Here is a 16,526-nt window from a genome sequence, read left to right as displayed (position 1 = left end):
TTTCTATATGTTTACATTTCAAGTTTAATTTTTCATAGGTAGTTAAGCTGTACTCTTGCTTCCCTTTTTGTAATTAAATTTTTTTCTTCATTCATTAACATTAAAAAAAGAAATTTAAGTAGAGGGTGATGTTGGGAAGGAGCATACTCACGCTGTATAAAATTCACATCAGTCTTTCCATTGTGTGCTAGCCTAGGTCTGATGTCATAAATGTTGCGCAATACTTTAAAAATCAAATAAATAACCTAAAACGTTTCTAGCATGTCAAGAGTAATACTAAATCTATATGTCTTGAATGTCAGTTCGATAACTTTAACCACAAACGAAATTTGGACGTTTTTCTGTAAAAATCATTGGCGAAACAGAAAAGAGCTAGAGACTTAAAAATTTATATTTAGATTCCTTTTTCATAATAATTTAATAGAAACAGTATTCTGGATCTCACAAATTAAGATTTTAGTTGAAATTCAATATTTTCTGGGTTTTTGTCTTAAAAATTAAGGAAGCAAGATAGATTAAGTAGGCGAATAAATAAGGCTAGGATGTTTAAATTTAAGTAGAATGGAGATCCGCTATAATCATAAAGATGTGAGAAGTTTCAATTGAATAACTATAAAACTATAGCGATAGCGTATCTCCAAAGGGCGAGTTCAGAGCTCGTCTACTGCGTGTAGTGTAATTAATTCTCTCGCCCAAAATATTTGACTTGGCCACATCAGACTTTTATTATGATTATTTACCTGTGTGCTGAATGCACATTTAAATTGAGAGCATCATCAGCCATCAGCAAAGGAAGCGATGATTTATTCAATAACTTAAAGTGGTGCATTACTAGCCCAGCGGCTAGTCGGGAGAGCCGATTTGATCAGGCGTTCCCTTAGCCGTCCGCACCGCGGCTTTATGTATAAGAACGCTGTGTCGCTCTTTCGCAGTAGGGAACTTAACCTGCATACCAAGCTCCGCATTTACCGAAGTTATCCTGCCTGCTCTCACGTATGGATCTGCTGCATGGGCCACGATTAGTGTCACCAGGATGCGGACATTGCAGTGCCTGCAGAACAAGGTGCTCAGGTGGAGCCTGCGCGCTCCGCCACTCACGAGGATTGTCACTCTCCACGAGGAAGCGGATACCGTCCCCCTAAAGACGACCATACGCAACAACGCGCGACGCCTCTATGAGAAAGTGGATGCCTTGCGGGACACTGTCCATGGGTTACGCCACGTTGGGACCACACTTCCACGCCGCTGGCATCGACATCCGGTTCCTCTAACCATCCTAGCGGAATCGGATTCCGACCATGGCTAACGATAGGTCTGGCACGCCCACCACGGACGCACCCTTTGGCGGGACTAGCACCCATTCTACGTCCAATACTTTGCAATGATACCTGCCCACGTTAGGCTAAATTTTTCTGCCTGACTCATTTAATACTGTCACCGTCAGAGGGTGGTACAGGACTACAAGTCCCACCGCCACACCTCCCAAGTGAATTGCAGTGACGCAGTCACTGCCCTGTGGATAAATTTACTGCCTCACCAACACAGTTAGACCGCAATAGACCGGTGATGCTGTATTGTAACATATCACAAAAAAAAAAAGAGAGAGAGGATGGCCCCAGTTCTCTCCAGACGCTGACTAGCGCACCATCTGTGTCGGGAGTCGCGTCGCGTCGGTATCATTGCTATAAACAGCCTCGGATGCCGTAATAAGTTACTCGGGATACGTGTAACCATGAAATCATTTTCGAGTGAAGTGGTAATTCTGGGATGACTTTAATGATCTATCTTCAGTTTGCGTATGTCGTATTTTCGCGTACCACCACGGGACAGACATTCTACCATTATTTAGCGTGGTGTTTGATGAACATTATCATCAAATTATGGCGAGCATTCACTTAAACATTTAATTTGGATAGTTATAGTTGCATCGTCGCATTAGACTCTGAACTGCTCTGGTAGTTGGATTGTGTGGATGCTTTTTTTTTTATCTGTGACTTTCAGAATATAGCGAACGTTTTTACAGGATCGTTTTTGATTATGAATCCCAGACAATCTCCTAATTCCTCAGAGCTATAAGCTGTAGCTATAAGTGTATTTCTCAGACGAAGTGGGCACTAGGAATTCTAATTACAGACTTCACGTTTTGCTAATCACTTTCTGGTTGCCAATACTGTAGTTAGAGAGCCAGTGTTGAGAACGGCAAAAGACAGCATAAATAATAGGAACATTTATATAACACTTAATTCCACCCACCGCCCCACTTACGGTTAAACGGCAGGGAAATGTATCTTTTCTATATTACAATTCTACATTATATATATAACAATTAAATCCACCCGCTGCTCCACAAGGGGATTCTAATCTTCTTCATACTTTTGCTGCGTAGCCCTCAATTAACAAGTTGATGTGCCAGCTGTTATAGGTACACCCTTCTACGCATTTTCTTCAGTTGATTTCCAAGGTAAATGACCTGGGAGCTGGTACCACTCACATTCAACATTGTAAAAAAAAAGATCATTGACTAGCGTTTTGCGTTTCAGCTCACACTGTAAGTAGCACAGATTTTATCTGCAGTATCAAAGCCACCTTTTATTGAATTGTAGAAATTGACTATCTCTGGTTTTTTTTTTCTCTACAGACTCGTGATCAGTGGTATTGTCATTACGAAGTGGAGATACAAGAATCACATTTCTGCTATGGTGTGGTGTGCAGGAAACCAAAACCTTCTCATCATTAAAGCTAAACACAGTGCTGTATTATTTCTTCCCTTTTTGCACCAGTAAAATCTGATAGCAATTGTCTCTTACTTTATTGACAGTTCCAACATACGACGGTATTTTGTCTTCAAACAGTCGATGAGGTCAGAATCAAAAAGCCAGTTATCAGCAGTGATACTGCGACCAGATCCAAAGACAGGCTCAGCCATTCTCTTGAAAACTGCAGTTTTTGTGTTGACTGTCTGTACCATTTTAGTATCAACAAGAGCAAAATGTTTTATTACATATTTGTTTTGTTTTGAGGGTACGTACTGCCGAAAAACACATCTGCCACGAAAACCTGGAAGCATGTCGTCTATTGTGACTTTATATCCGAAGCAATACTTCTTTTGACAATTTTTCACGAACTTTTCGAGAACTTCAAGGATAGGAGCTAGCCTGTCATAGTCATTTCGTTAGGCACTGGTAGTTTCGTCGTCGAAACAAAGGGAACGTGTCAGACTGTTAAATCATTTGAGATTCATCATGAGACCAAATTTTTCAACGCCATCTCCTTCAGTCCCCCGAAGTTCCTCCAGACTTGACGATTGCCTCTGTCTGCACCTGCTTGGTAAAACAAGCTGATAAAAGCTCGTAGTTCATTTACATCTGTGGAACTGATGTCTCTCTGTCTCTCTCTCTCTCTCTCTCTCTCTCTGGAGAAACGATCCTTGACAGTATCATTGTATTTGTTCGGTGTATTTGACGATTATTTCAAGAATGTCGTCAGTGACTAAATTATTTCAACATTCAACCCACTTTTACCATTCTTAACAGTTCCTATGACTCCGGGAAGATGCCGGCCGAAGTGGCCGTGCGGTTAAAGGCGCTGCAGTCTGGAACCGCAAGACCGCTACGGTCGCAGGTTCGAATCCTGCCTCGGGCATGGATGTTTGTGATGTCCTTAGGTTAGTTAGGTTTAACTAGTTCTAAGTTCTAGGGGACTAATGACCTCAGAAGTTGAGTCCCATAGTGCTCAGAGCCATTTGAACCAACTCCGGGAAGATGAGTGATGAAGTTGTGAGATCATATACGATATCTTTTCCCAGATAGGTTTGTGGCCCACACTATCTTTTTACCTCTTCCCGAATAAAAGTTTCTTGTTTTGTTGTTTCTTACTTCTGTATCTTCAGGAGTATCTTCACTACGTTCTTCCGTCACATAGTCGCCTTCACGTTCTTCCATCTAGTCTTGTGAACGATTATCACTCTCATCACCAAGATCTTTAGATACAATGTGGTCTTCCTCGTCATTGCAGATCTGCAAAGCCGTATTTCTTCGAGTTGACGTGGGTTAGACAAATCGTAATAATTCCAAGCCATCCATATCTGTGGAGAATGTGGAGTGTAAAAGAGAAGACAGCAGGCTAATTACGTATTCGGGCGCAGTGTGCCTGAAAGGGTAGCTCAGTATACTATACGTATTTTCGCAAAATATTCAGAAAATTCACACTACTCACCCATCAAGTGAGCAAAATAACAGCTTTGCTGAAAAAAAAACTAAGCATACACACCTCCGTAATTGAGACGCAGCCGTGCGAAATGACCTAGTGAGGCCACTAATGTCAAATCTGCTGCCCAAGAAGGCAGCGCGAAAACTAATGGAGGGGGTTGTGAGCACCTACTGAAAATAGGAAGGTACTAGTGGCGGGGAAATCCCACGCCATCTAATTGGAGAGAGGGCAACAAAAACGCGTCAGCTGTGTCTGTCAGGCTGATTGCGTCGGGTGGAGGGTTACCAGACCAGAAGCTTGTGGCACCTCTTCTCCTGGCGGAAAGACTGGTTTGCGACGCTGTTATATTCATACTATTTGATCAAGTCCCCAATATGTTATATCGTTGCTTTCAAATGACACTGAAAAAACTGTATAGTTCCATTAAAACCAAAAGTCGGCGACCAGAAACGACAAGAATTACTTGAGAACGTCAGAGAACTTTCCGCAGTGCCCACTACCAGTGCATAAACAATACCTCAGCATACTTGTTCATTCTCGATATGTTTGGGGTAGGCTGTCTTAGCTGCCTAACCCTGTGCAGAACTATGTTGATAACTGAAGGAATTTATTATGAGTGACGCAAGAGATCGAAGATGTATGATGAGATCGAAGAAATTATTCAGATAGTTAAGGGAGACGAAAATTCAATTATGACGAGGGACTGGAATTCGACAGGAGGAAAAGTGAGGGAAGGAAAAATAGGTGGTAAATATGGATTATGAGAAAGAAATGAAAGAGGAAGCCGCCTGGTAGAATTTTGCACAGAATATAACTTAATTGTAGCTAACGCGCAGGTCAAGAGTAATGAAAGAAGGTTGCATACGTGGAAGACACCGGAAGCTTTCCAATTCATTACATAATTGTAAGGCAGATATTTCGGAACCAGATTTTAAATTTTAAGACATTTTCAGGGCCAGTTGCGGACTCTGACCACAATTTATTGGTTATGCAGTGTATTTTATTACTGAAGAAAGGGCAAAAATGTACAAAATTAAGGAGATGGGACCCAGATAGGTTGAAAGAATCAGAGGTCGTTGAGAGTTTCAGAGGGAGCATTAGGCAACGATTAACTAGAACAAGTGAAAGCAATATGGTAGAAGAGGAATGGATAGCTTTGAGAGATGAAATCGTGAAGGCAGCAGAGAATCAAGTAGGTAAAAAGAGAAGGCCTAATAGAAATCCTTGGATAGTATAGGATATTCAGAATTCAACTGATGAAAGGAGAAAATATAAAAATGCGACAAGCAGGTGAAAGGGAATAAAGACGCTTAAAAATGAGACTGAGAAGTGAAAAATGGCTAAGCAGAAATGCCTAGATGACAAATGTAAGGATTTAGAATCATATTTCACTAGAGGAAAGATGTATATCACCTACAGGAAAGTTAAAGAGGCGTATGGAGAACAGAGAGGCGGCTGTATGTGTATGAAGAGCTCAGATGGAAAACCAGTTCTAAGCAAAGAAGCGAAAACTGAAAGGTGGAAGGAGTATGTAGAGACTCTATACAAGGTAGATGAACCAGAAAGCAATATTATAAACATGGAAAAGAACATAGAAGGAAGTGATATGGGAGATATGATACTGCATAAAGAATTTGACAGAGCACTGAAAGACCTAAGACGAAGCAAGGCTCTGGGGCTTGACGACATTCCACCAAAACCACTTATAACCTTGGGACAGCCAGCCATGACAAACTTTTCCATCTGGTGTGCAAGATGTTTCAGACAGGTGAAATAACTTCAGACTTAAAGAAGAATGTAATTATTCAAATTCCAAAGGAAGCAGGTGCTACCAGATGTGAATATTTGCGAACTACCAGTTTAATAAGTCATTGTTGCAAAATACTAACTCGAATCATTAACAGAAGAATGGAAAAATTGGAAGAAGACGACCTCAGAGAAGATCATTTTGGATTCCGGAGAAATGGAACACGTGTGGCAGTACTGACCCTATGTCTATCTCGGAAGATAGGTTAAGGAAAGACAAACCTACGTTTACACCATTTGTGAACTTTAAGAAAGCTTTTGACAATGGTGGCAAATACACTCTTCGAAATTGTGAAGGCAGTACGGATATAATACAGGGAGCGATAGGCTGTTTACAGCTTGTCCAGAAAACAGAACGGCTGTTATGAGAGTCGAGGGACATGAAAGAGAAGCAGTGGTTGAGAAGGGAGTGAGAGGAGATCGTAGCATATCGCCAATTTTAACCAATCTGTACACTGAGTAAGCAGTAAAGGAAACAAAAGAAAGATACGGAGTAGGAAGAAGTAAAACTTCGATGTTTGCCTATGACATTGTAATTCTGTCACAGACAACAAAGGACTTGGATGAGCAGTTGAACGGAATGGGCAGTAATTTGAAAGGAGGGTGTTAGATGATTATCAACAAAATCAAAACAAGAATGATGGGATGTAGTCGAATTAAATCAAGTGATGCTGAGAGAATCATATTTGGGAAGGAAGCACTGAAAGTAGTAGATGAGTTGTGTTATTTGGGGAGCATAATAACTGATGCTGGCCAAATAGAGACGATATACATTGCAGACTACCAATGGCAGGAAAATCGATTCTGAAGAAAAGAAGTTTGTTAACATTGAATCTAGATTTAAGTGTTAGGAAGTCTATTGTGAAAGTATTTGTATGAAGTGTAGCCATGTATGGAAGTCAAACAAGGACGATAAACCGTTTAGACAAGAATAGTGTAGAAACTTTTGAAATGTACTCTTGATAAGAATGGTGAAGGTTAGGTGGAGAGATCATGTAATTAATGAGGAAGTACTGAATAGAACTGGGAAGAAAGGGAATTTGTGGTACAACCTGATTAGAAAAGTGATCGGTTGATAAGACACATTCTGAGCCATCAAGGGATCACCATTTAGTGTGGAAGGGAAGTGGGGGGAGGGGGTTAAAATCATTGAGGGAGACCAAGAAATGAATAGTCACCAGGTTCAGAAGAATGTAGGTTACATTAGTTATTCAAAGATGAAGAGCCTTGCACAGGATAGAGTAGCACGGAGAGCTGTATTGAACCAGTTGTCAGACTGAAGGCCAAACAACAACAATGCAAGAAATGGCTACTCGTCTAGTAGGGTGGGTTAGATAGACTGTTGGTATCCAATAAATATGCACTGGCTAGAGATAATTTTAATCGACATTGGGCATCCAAAATAAAAGTTAAACTTCTAAAGGCCGAAAAACCATATCAGTTTTTTGCTTATTATGCTACTCAAAAACAACACATCCTACAGCAAATTCACAAAGCACCAAAATGAAAGAGCATAAAATTTTGCGTATAATGACAGACTTGGCGGAAAAGTTAGTTATTCCCGTGTTCCATCACCTGTAATTCAGAAAATGGCTTCTCCAAATGTAAAGTTCCATGCAGAAAATTCGTAGAGCGTTGAATTCTGCGTAAAAAAGAGCTCCTTAATTTTAAAATTCACTCACGCTTTTGCAAAGATGAAAACAAACACATGAAAATATTCATAGCACTCAGTAGTAGAGGGACAGAGTATGTTGTGGTGCATTTTGTTATGCAGGTTGCCTACATCAGGGGCAGGTATACACTCAGGGGCAAACCTATTGTTCTGTTAAGTGCTTTTCCATGTCAACCTATTGTTCTTCTTTGATTGACAGGTACTTAACCTATTGTTCTGCTAAGTGCTTTCCATGTCACTGCACTTAACCTATTGTCACCGACCCCCTCCCCCCTCAGGAAGGGAATGCTGACACATTTTGTTAGTGTGGGTTGCCTACATCAGGGGCAGGTATGCACTCAGAGGCAATCCTATTGTTCTCCTTTGATTGACAAGTACTTAACCTATTGTTCTGCTAAGTGTTTTCCATGTCACTGCACTTAACCTATTGTTCCACCACCCCTCCAACTCCTACCCCCTCCCTCCCACAACTCATTGCTACAGCTATGCTTTCAGGTCTGAGTTATTAGAATAGCCCCCACCTACTCTTATCTATTTGATTGACTACTTAATTAAGTAAGCCCCCACCCCCACTCCTCCCTCCCAGAAAATGGTAAAAAAAACACTCAGTTGATCGGTCATTTGGAGGGAAATCGTTTGCTGTGTATGGAATATTGTTTTAGACGATTCAAGGCAGTGTATGGAATATATGGAAAGGGTGTATTGTTTATTTATAAAAAATTCATTTTTTGGCAGTTGGATTTCTCTTGCTCATCATTCTGTGCTGTTTGGAAACATGTACGTCTTGCAAGAAGCAATTACATAGGGCAAACATGTTGCATAATCTAATGGCAGGCACTGTACTCTGGGTGTCTAAAGCTAATGTTCAGGTCTTTGTCGGCATTTAACCTATTGTTCTGTTAAGTGTTTTTCCATGTCACAGCACTTAAACTATTGTACCGCCTATGATACGAAATTAAGTAATCAGTTATGTCCTCCCACCATTTTCTGGTAGAGTTTCCTAATCATTTCTCCGCACTTAATCTGCTGTTCTGTTCCATGTCACCCACTCACACACACCACCCCCTTAACTATTGTTTCGCTAACACCACTTTGATGTAAAAAATTTATTCAAATTAGTTAAATCAATATTCATCATATGTAGTTGATAGTTTTTTTTTAATTCGCGGCATCCTATTTGTCTTAGAGTATAGTTCGTCTCATACAGACGTCCAAGTGCACCAGTTTTCTCCAGATCGGAAAGACATATTAGTGACCATAGGAGGGCTAGTGTTCATTTCAGTTGACAAAAATATTGCCTCTGTTAAGGTCGAAGTGGCGTGCGACAGTAAAGTCATCTGGTCACGTATAACAGGTGTAGGTGAAACCAAGTTAATTGCTTTATGTTTTTACCGGCCATCTGATTCCGCTGTGGCAGTTGTAGAGTGATTCAAAGAAAGTCTGCGGTCAGTAGGGAGTAAATACCCAGATCATGCAATACTACTTGGAGTCGAACCTAGCAAGTATAGACTACGATGTCTATGGATTCACTGCACGGGGTACAAACAGACAGTCGTCCGAAATACTATTGAACACGTTTTCTGAAAACTGTATTGAGCACCTAGCTCGGCAGCTCACACGCAGTGGAAATCTCTTAGACCTTGTAGCTACAAATAGGCCTCATCGTATCGACAATGTCAGTATAGAAACTGGGATTAGCCATCATAATGTCATTATAGCAAGAAAATAAATCAGTCAAGAAGTCTAGGAAAATGTCTGCTAGACAGAGAAGATAAGCAGTTGTTAGCATCTCACTTAGAGGGTGAAATGACGTTACTTAGTTCAGGTAACATGGACATAGAGGGATTATTAGCAAAGTTTAAGCAGACTGTAAATCGTGGTCTGGAGAGTTATGCGCGTGGTAAGAGGATAAAGGTTGGAAAAGACTCATTACCGTTAATAACTAAATTCGGAAGATGCTGAGGAAGTAGAGGCTGTTGCACTCTCGCTTCAAAAGAGAACACACAGATGACGACAAGCAAAGGCTAGCAGAGATTCGTGCTTCTGTGAAAAGATCTATGCGTGAAGCGTACAACTAACACTGTCATACTGAGCACTATGGGCTTAACATCTGAGGTCATCAGTCCCCTAGAACTTAGAACTACTAACTAACCTAAGGACATCGCACACATCCCTGCCCGAGGCAGGATTCGAACCTGCGACCGTAGCGGTCGCGCGGTTCCAGACTGAAGCTCCTAGAACCGCTCGGCCACACCATCCGGTTGTTCTCTGTATACATAAATGATTTATCGGACGGGGTGGGGTGCAATCTGCTGTTGTTTGCCGATGGTTCTGTCGCTTACGGTGTCGAAGTTGAGTGACTGTAGGAATATAGAAGGTGAGTTACTTGATAGACAAAATTTCTAGTTGGTATGATAAATGGCAGCTAGCTCTAAATGTGGAAAAATGTAAATTAATGCAGACAAGTAGGAAAAACAAACCTGTGATGTTCAGTTACAGCATTAGTAGTGTACTGCTTGACACAGTCACGTTGTTTGTATATCTGGGCATAACGTTGCAAAGCGATATGAAATGGAACGAGCATGTGAGGACTGTGGTGGGGATGGTGATTAGTCGATTTCGTTCTGTTGAGAGAGTTTCAGGAAAGTGTGGTTCACCTGTAAAGGAGACTGGTGCCATCTATTTCTGAGTACTGATTGAGCGTTTGTGATCCGTGCCAGGTCGTAGTAAAGGAAGTCTTTGAAGTAATTCAGAAGCGCGCTGCAAGTTTTGTTACCGGTAAGTTCGAACAACACGGAAGTGTTACGGAAATGCTTCAGGAACTCAAACGGGAATCCCTGGACGGAAGGAGACGTTCTTTTCGAGAAGTACTACTGAGAAAATTTAGAGAACCGGTTTTTGAAGATGACTGCCAAATGGTTCTACTGCCGCCAATATACACTGGCGCTTAAGGACCACGAAGATGAGATACCAGAAATTATGGTTCATACGGAGGCATATATCCAGTCGTTTTTCCCTCGCTCAATTTGCAAGTGGAAGAGGAAAGGAAAGGCGTAGTTGTAAAGGGTAGCCCCCCCAACCACCGACACACACACTGTACGACGGCTTGTATCTATGTAGATGTAGATGTAGAGATGTAGATATTTTGATACTCTTGTCAATAGATTCACTCAGCTGTTTAAGGTCAGAATTGAAAAATGACATTGCCACTTAGCGAATACATTTCAACTGAATTCTCTAACTTGAATTAGGAACTGAAACTATAAACTGAAAAACAGTTTAGCAACTACAAAGTACAGCTGGGTGAACATATGAATTTCAGATATAACTTTATTACCTCTAATTTCAATTCTAAACTTAGTAAGTGCGTAATCTTCGTGAAATGTACACGCAAGAGTCCAAGGTAAATGTGTGTAAAGTGTTACCTAGTATAAGTGCCAACATTACGCAAGGGCAGTGCACTATTTTTAACAACACTTGGTTCCAAGCGGAAAGAGCCGGAGTCATTTCGCAGTGTACTACTAAAAAATCTCGTGTGACTAGGGCCTCCCGTCGGGTAGACCGTTCGCCGGGTGCAAGTCTTCCGATTTGACGCCACTTCGGAGACTTGCGCGTCGATGGGGATGAAATGATGATAATTAGGACAACACAACACCCAGTCCCTGAGCGGACAAAATCTCCGACCCAGCCGGGAATCGAACCCGTGCCCTTAGGATTGACATTTTGCCGCGCTGACCACTCAGCTTCAGCTACAGGGGGCGGACCGTGTACTACTGACACAGAATACTTCTGTGAATGAGGAATAGTGTAAAACTGGCCATGAAAGTCAACATTTGTCATAACGAATTGTGCATCATCCGCCGGTTTCTTCAGCACTAGCTGAAGGATGTCTTAAGTTCAGTTACTTTGATCCGCAAGGCGCAGTGCTTCCAAAATTGTGTATGAAATACACTGACGCAGGCAGGAACATAGAAGTGATTGCTGCTGGTATAGAGAGAATGTGGACTTTTCCATTTGTGGAGGGTTAGTTGCTACACCCAGGCATAATTACGATGATTAAGATCCTTATAATGGGTAGAAGGTTTTCATGCACATCGTGGCGAAAGTAAGAACCCACAACGAATGCAAGGTGGCAGCGTGATAATTCACATATTTGACAGCCGAGGGAGGAGGCCAATCCCAGGTCGCACGCAATGTAATGGTAACCATTGTGTGACGTCGGATTATGAAAAAACTGGTCTGACAAATTAACAGCTAAATTAAATGCTGTCTAGATGCAAGATCGACTAGAGCCGCTGGATTATGAGGTCTCAACAATTGTTTTAAAAGTAAAAGATGAAGGAAAATGTTGTAAAGTAAACGAAAAGGAAAGGCGAAATGGCGAGGCCATAATCAGTTCTGCGTTTGAAGGCTCGCGCGAACAGACACTAGTACCCCATCATTTGAGCTGGGCAATTCCCTGTGTGGCAGTCCCAGCAACCATGACATTTTTGAAAAAATTGAACCGGATGATATATTCGATATTGCAGTAATATTTAATGAACAGAAAAAATCGTGGGAGGTCAAAACGTAAAAGGTAGAACATTTGATTGGAAAATATGGGACCTGTGGCCTCTGGAAACGTAGAATGAGATGCAGTCAAGAACGCGCCAATAGAACATAGATCGGAACTCAACAAGGTAGAACGGTTAAACACCCTGAAATTCCCGTTATCGAGAGAGAGGACATAATTATATAAGTTTGTATGCCATGGGAAATCCGATTGTGAAACACCGTTAAGTCTACAATCAATAAAATTGTTTTGGGCATGTAACCGCATTGTCAATGTGTAAAAGTCTCCGACGTTTCAGCCATCAGTGCAAATGGCCTTTTGACAGGTTAATTTTGCTAACTGCTACACGAGAAAAGTGGTTCAAATGGCTCTGAGCACTATGAGACTTAACTTCTAAGGTCATCAGTCCCCTAGAACTTAGAACTGCTTAAACCTAACTAACCTAAGGACATCACACACATCCATGCCCGAGGCAGGATTCGAACCTGCGACCGTAGCGGTCACGCGGTTCCAGACTGTAGCGCCGAGAACCGCTCGGCCACCCCGGCCGGCTACACAAGAAAAGTTTTGGTTCTTATATACTGGTGGAAGAGGCTGTTATCGTAATCTGACGGCGTGTTGAGGACGAGGAGTAAGTGCTTTAGACGTCCTTTGCTGATGTTCGCATTATTTCTTTTCATTCGTGGAAATAGACGTTCTCACTTGATGTTTGCTTAGTTTCTGGGAAACGGGCGGCGGTTGTGGCGTAGCGCTGTTCACTTGGTGCCTAGAGCCGGCTGAGGCGTTCGAGTGCTCTGTGTACCAGCGGTCGCTGTGGTCTGCCGCGCGCCCATGTGCGTTGCTTATCGTGAGCTGCCGATCAGTACTACTGTTACTGCTGGCAGCCAAGACGCCGGAAGTCTGTACCCATCCTCTCTGTTCATGTTGGGGGTTTCTTGGCAGTTTCTATTGCCTCTATAATCTTCCTCCGGAAAGTTATAGGCTGTTTCGCCAGTTCGCAGGCTTTCGAAATTTTATCTGTTTGCCACACTCATCCTGGTGTTCTGCCACTGCTGACTTGACGTGTTGTCTTAGTCAGGTACTGTCAGATGTCCGTGTGCTGATCGGTCGCCATGTCTTGCCTACATACACTAGTCCCACTTGCATCTGATTTCGTTTTCTTCTGCACTTCCCTTCTGACTCCAACTTTCGTTGCCATAGTTTTATCTATCATCTTCATCCCGTAACCATTGGCTCCTAAAACTAACTTGAGGTTTTGTAGGACAGAATTCAAAAGTTCTTCATTGCTAACACAGTGAGCCCTCTTGGTTAAAGTGTGCTAGGTGGATTCTGTGTTGGGTGATGGTGGGAGAAGGTACGTAGTTACCTGTATATTTTAGTGGCCTTTCTATATACTCTGTGGTTTAGTTTACCATCAGGCTTTCAGTAAACTTCCATGTCGATGAAACAATACCCCATTCTTTTCTGTTGCCTTAGTAAATTGGATTTTGCTGTGCTGCTGATTGAGGTATTGGTGAAAGTTATGTAATTCGACTTCTCCATGTGGCCAGATGAAGAAGGTGTCATCAGCACGTCGGAACCAGCAGTCTCAGCATAAATACCGCATCAGATTCGATAACAGCCTCTTCCACCAGTATGTGTTGTTGTGGCCTTCAGTCTGTAGACTGGTTTGATGCATCTATCCATGCTAATCTATCCTCTTCATCTGCAATGTACATTCTTCTGAATCTCCTTACTGTATTCATCTCTTGGCCTCCCTCCACGATTTTTACTGCCCACACTACCCTCCAATACTAAATGGGTGATTTCTTGATGTCTCGGTATCAATACCTCCTCGTTAGTTAAGTGATCTACCCACCTAATCTTCAGCATTTTTTTGTAGCACCACGCCTCAAAATCTTATTTATCGTCCATGATGCACTTCCATACATGGCTACACTCCATACAAATACTTTCACAAAAGTATTTGTATGGAGTGTAGCCATGTATGGAAGTGCATCATGGACGATAAATAAGATTTTGAGGCGTGGTGCTACAAAAAAATGCTGAAGATTAGGTGGGTAGATCACTTAACTAACGAGGAGGTATTGATACCGAGACATCAAGAAATGCTTTTCTTCACATTACCAGTCTACATTTAACATCCTCTCTATTTCAGCCATCATCAGTTATTTTGTTGCCCAAGTAACAAAAAAACATAACTCATCTACTGCATTAAGTTTCTCGTTACCTAATCTAATTCCCGCAGCATCCCATAATTAAATTCGACTACATTCCTTAATTCTTGTTTTCCATTCGATGATGTTCATCTTATATCATCCTTTCAAGACCATTCCGTTCAACTGCTCTTCCAAGCCCTTCGCTGTCTCTGACACAATTACAACATCGTCAGCAAACCTCAAAGTTTTTGTTTCCTCTCCCTGTGCTTTAATTCCTTCTTCAAAGTTTTTTTTTGTTTTTCTTTATTGCTTGCTCAAGGTACAAATTGAATAACATCGGGGAAAGTCTACGACGCTGTCTCACTCCCTTCTCAACCACTGCATCCCTTTCATACCGCTCGACTCTTATAACTGCCGTTCTTTTTTCCGTACTAATTCCCACTATATCTTACTTCAACCTATCCATTTTCTTTTTTAAATGTTCTAATCTACCTGCTCAAATAATGGGTCTAACATTCCATCCACCCTTCCACAGAATGTCACTGACTGAGTTCTGAATGGGGGACTATTTTACCTCCAGAACATTTTACACAAAAGGATGCCGTCGTTTAACCATACAGTAGAGCTGCATGCCTCCAGGAAAAATTATGGCTATAGTTTCCATTTTCTTTCAAGTGTTCACAGTACCAATTCAGCAAGGCCATTTGGTTGATGCAACAAGGCCACGTCAATCAATCATCCAGGCTATTGCCCCTGAAACACTTAGAAAGCTGTTGCCCCTCTTCATATTCCACACATGCGGGTGGCCTCTCAACAGATACCGCTCCATTGTGGTTGCACCTATGGTATGGCTATCTGAATCGCTGAGGCATGCAAACCACCCTGCCAACAGCAAGATCCATGGTTCATGGAAGGTCCAACAGTATATAAAGACCAAAGCTTTTCGCATTCAGCAGTTAGCATAAGTATCCTCAGGAAAGCTTTTTGTAATAGTGACCGAAACAACAGAGAATTTTACACATTGATAGTGTGATCACTGACTGTGAAAATGGGCTTGGAAGACTACGCTTACCGTTTAGCAAGACCACAATGCTACATTTTTCTTAAATATACGCGAAGTATGGCATATGGCCCATTGAACTGTGACCCGTCATTTCACAAGAGGCTGCCTAAGAAATTCCAGTGTTTATCTCTGACAGGAACATGAGACGCAATTACTCCTAGTAACAAAGATACGTTGAAACAAGATGATCTTTTGGTAGTTATAAGAAACATTAGTACTATTGTATGGAAAGGAGTCGGTTGTACTGTTTCTGAAATCTTAACAGGCAGTAATTTCGAGATCTCTTCTGTAGTGCAAGATTATTTTGATACTTTTCCAAGTAAGAAAAATGGCTACAATGCTGTGTTTCATTTGAAAATTTTAGGATTGACTGGAAAGCTTTCCAAACCTATTGATCATGAGATTCTACTGCCTTTGTAATTTAATTAAATTGAAGTAACACCAGTTCTTAATTACACTCCTGGAAATTGAAATAAGAACACCGTGAATTCATTGTCCCAGGAAGGGGAAACTTTATTGACACATTCCTGGGGTCAGATACATCACATGATCACACTGACAGAACCACAGGCACATAGACACAGGCAACAGAGCATGCACAATGTCGGCACTAGTACAGTGTATATCCACCTTTCGCAGCAATGCAGGCTGCTATTCTCCCATGGAGACGATCGTAGAGATGCTGGATGTAGTCCTGTGGAACGGCTTGCCATGCCATTTCCACCTGGCGCCTCAGTTGGACCAGCGTTCGTGCTGGACGTGCAGACCGCGTGAGACGACGCTTCATCCAGTCCCAAACATGCTCAATGGGGGACAGATCCGGAGATCTTGCTGGCCAGGGTAGTTGACTTACACCTTCTAGAGCACGTTGGGTGGCACGGGATACATGCGGACGTGCATTGTCCTGTTGGAACAGCAAGTTCCCTTGCCGGTCTAGGAATGGTAGAACGATGGGTTCGATGACGGTTTGGATGTACCGTGCACTATTCAGTGTCCCCTCGACGATCACCAGTGGTGTACGGCCAGTGTAGGAGATCGCTCCCCACACCATGATGCCGGATGTTG

General features: G+C 42.0%; 1 protein-coding gene across 1 annotated transcript in view; it reads right to left on the bottom strand.

Annotated features, from left to right (window-relative positions):
• Positions 1-3,941: 3,941 nt before the first annotated feature.
• LOC126107449 (pyruvate kinase-like) overlaps positions 3,942-16,526 on the bottom strand; it is a 130,550-nt gene continuing 117,965 nt past the window's right edge. The window contains exon 7 of the mRNA XM_049913340.1: positions 3,942-4,016. Within this exon, the coding sequence (XP_049769297.1) occupies positions 3,942-4,016 (75 nt within the window). The remainder of the gene's footprint in view (positions 4,017-16,526) is intronic.

The sequence above is a fragment of the Schistocerca cancellata genome, chromosome 1 (assembly GCF_023864275.1).
Source record: "Schistocerca cancellata isolate TAMUIC-IGC-003103 chromosome 1, iqSchCanc2.1, whole genome shotgun sequence".
In the NCBI taxonomy this organism is placed as follows: domain Eukaryota; kingdom Metazoa; phylum Arthropoda; class Insecta; order Orthoptera; family Acrididae; genus Schistocerca; species Schistocerca cancellata.
Note: the sequence above shows the minus strand (reverse complement) of the source record. Positions and strands in the feature narration are given on the sequence as shown.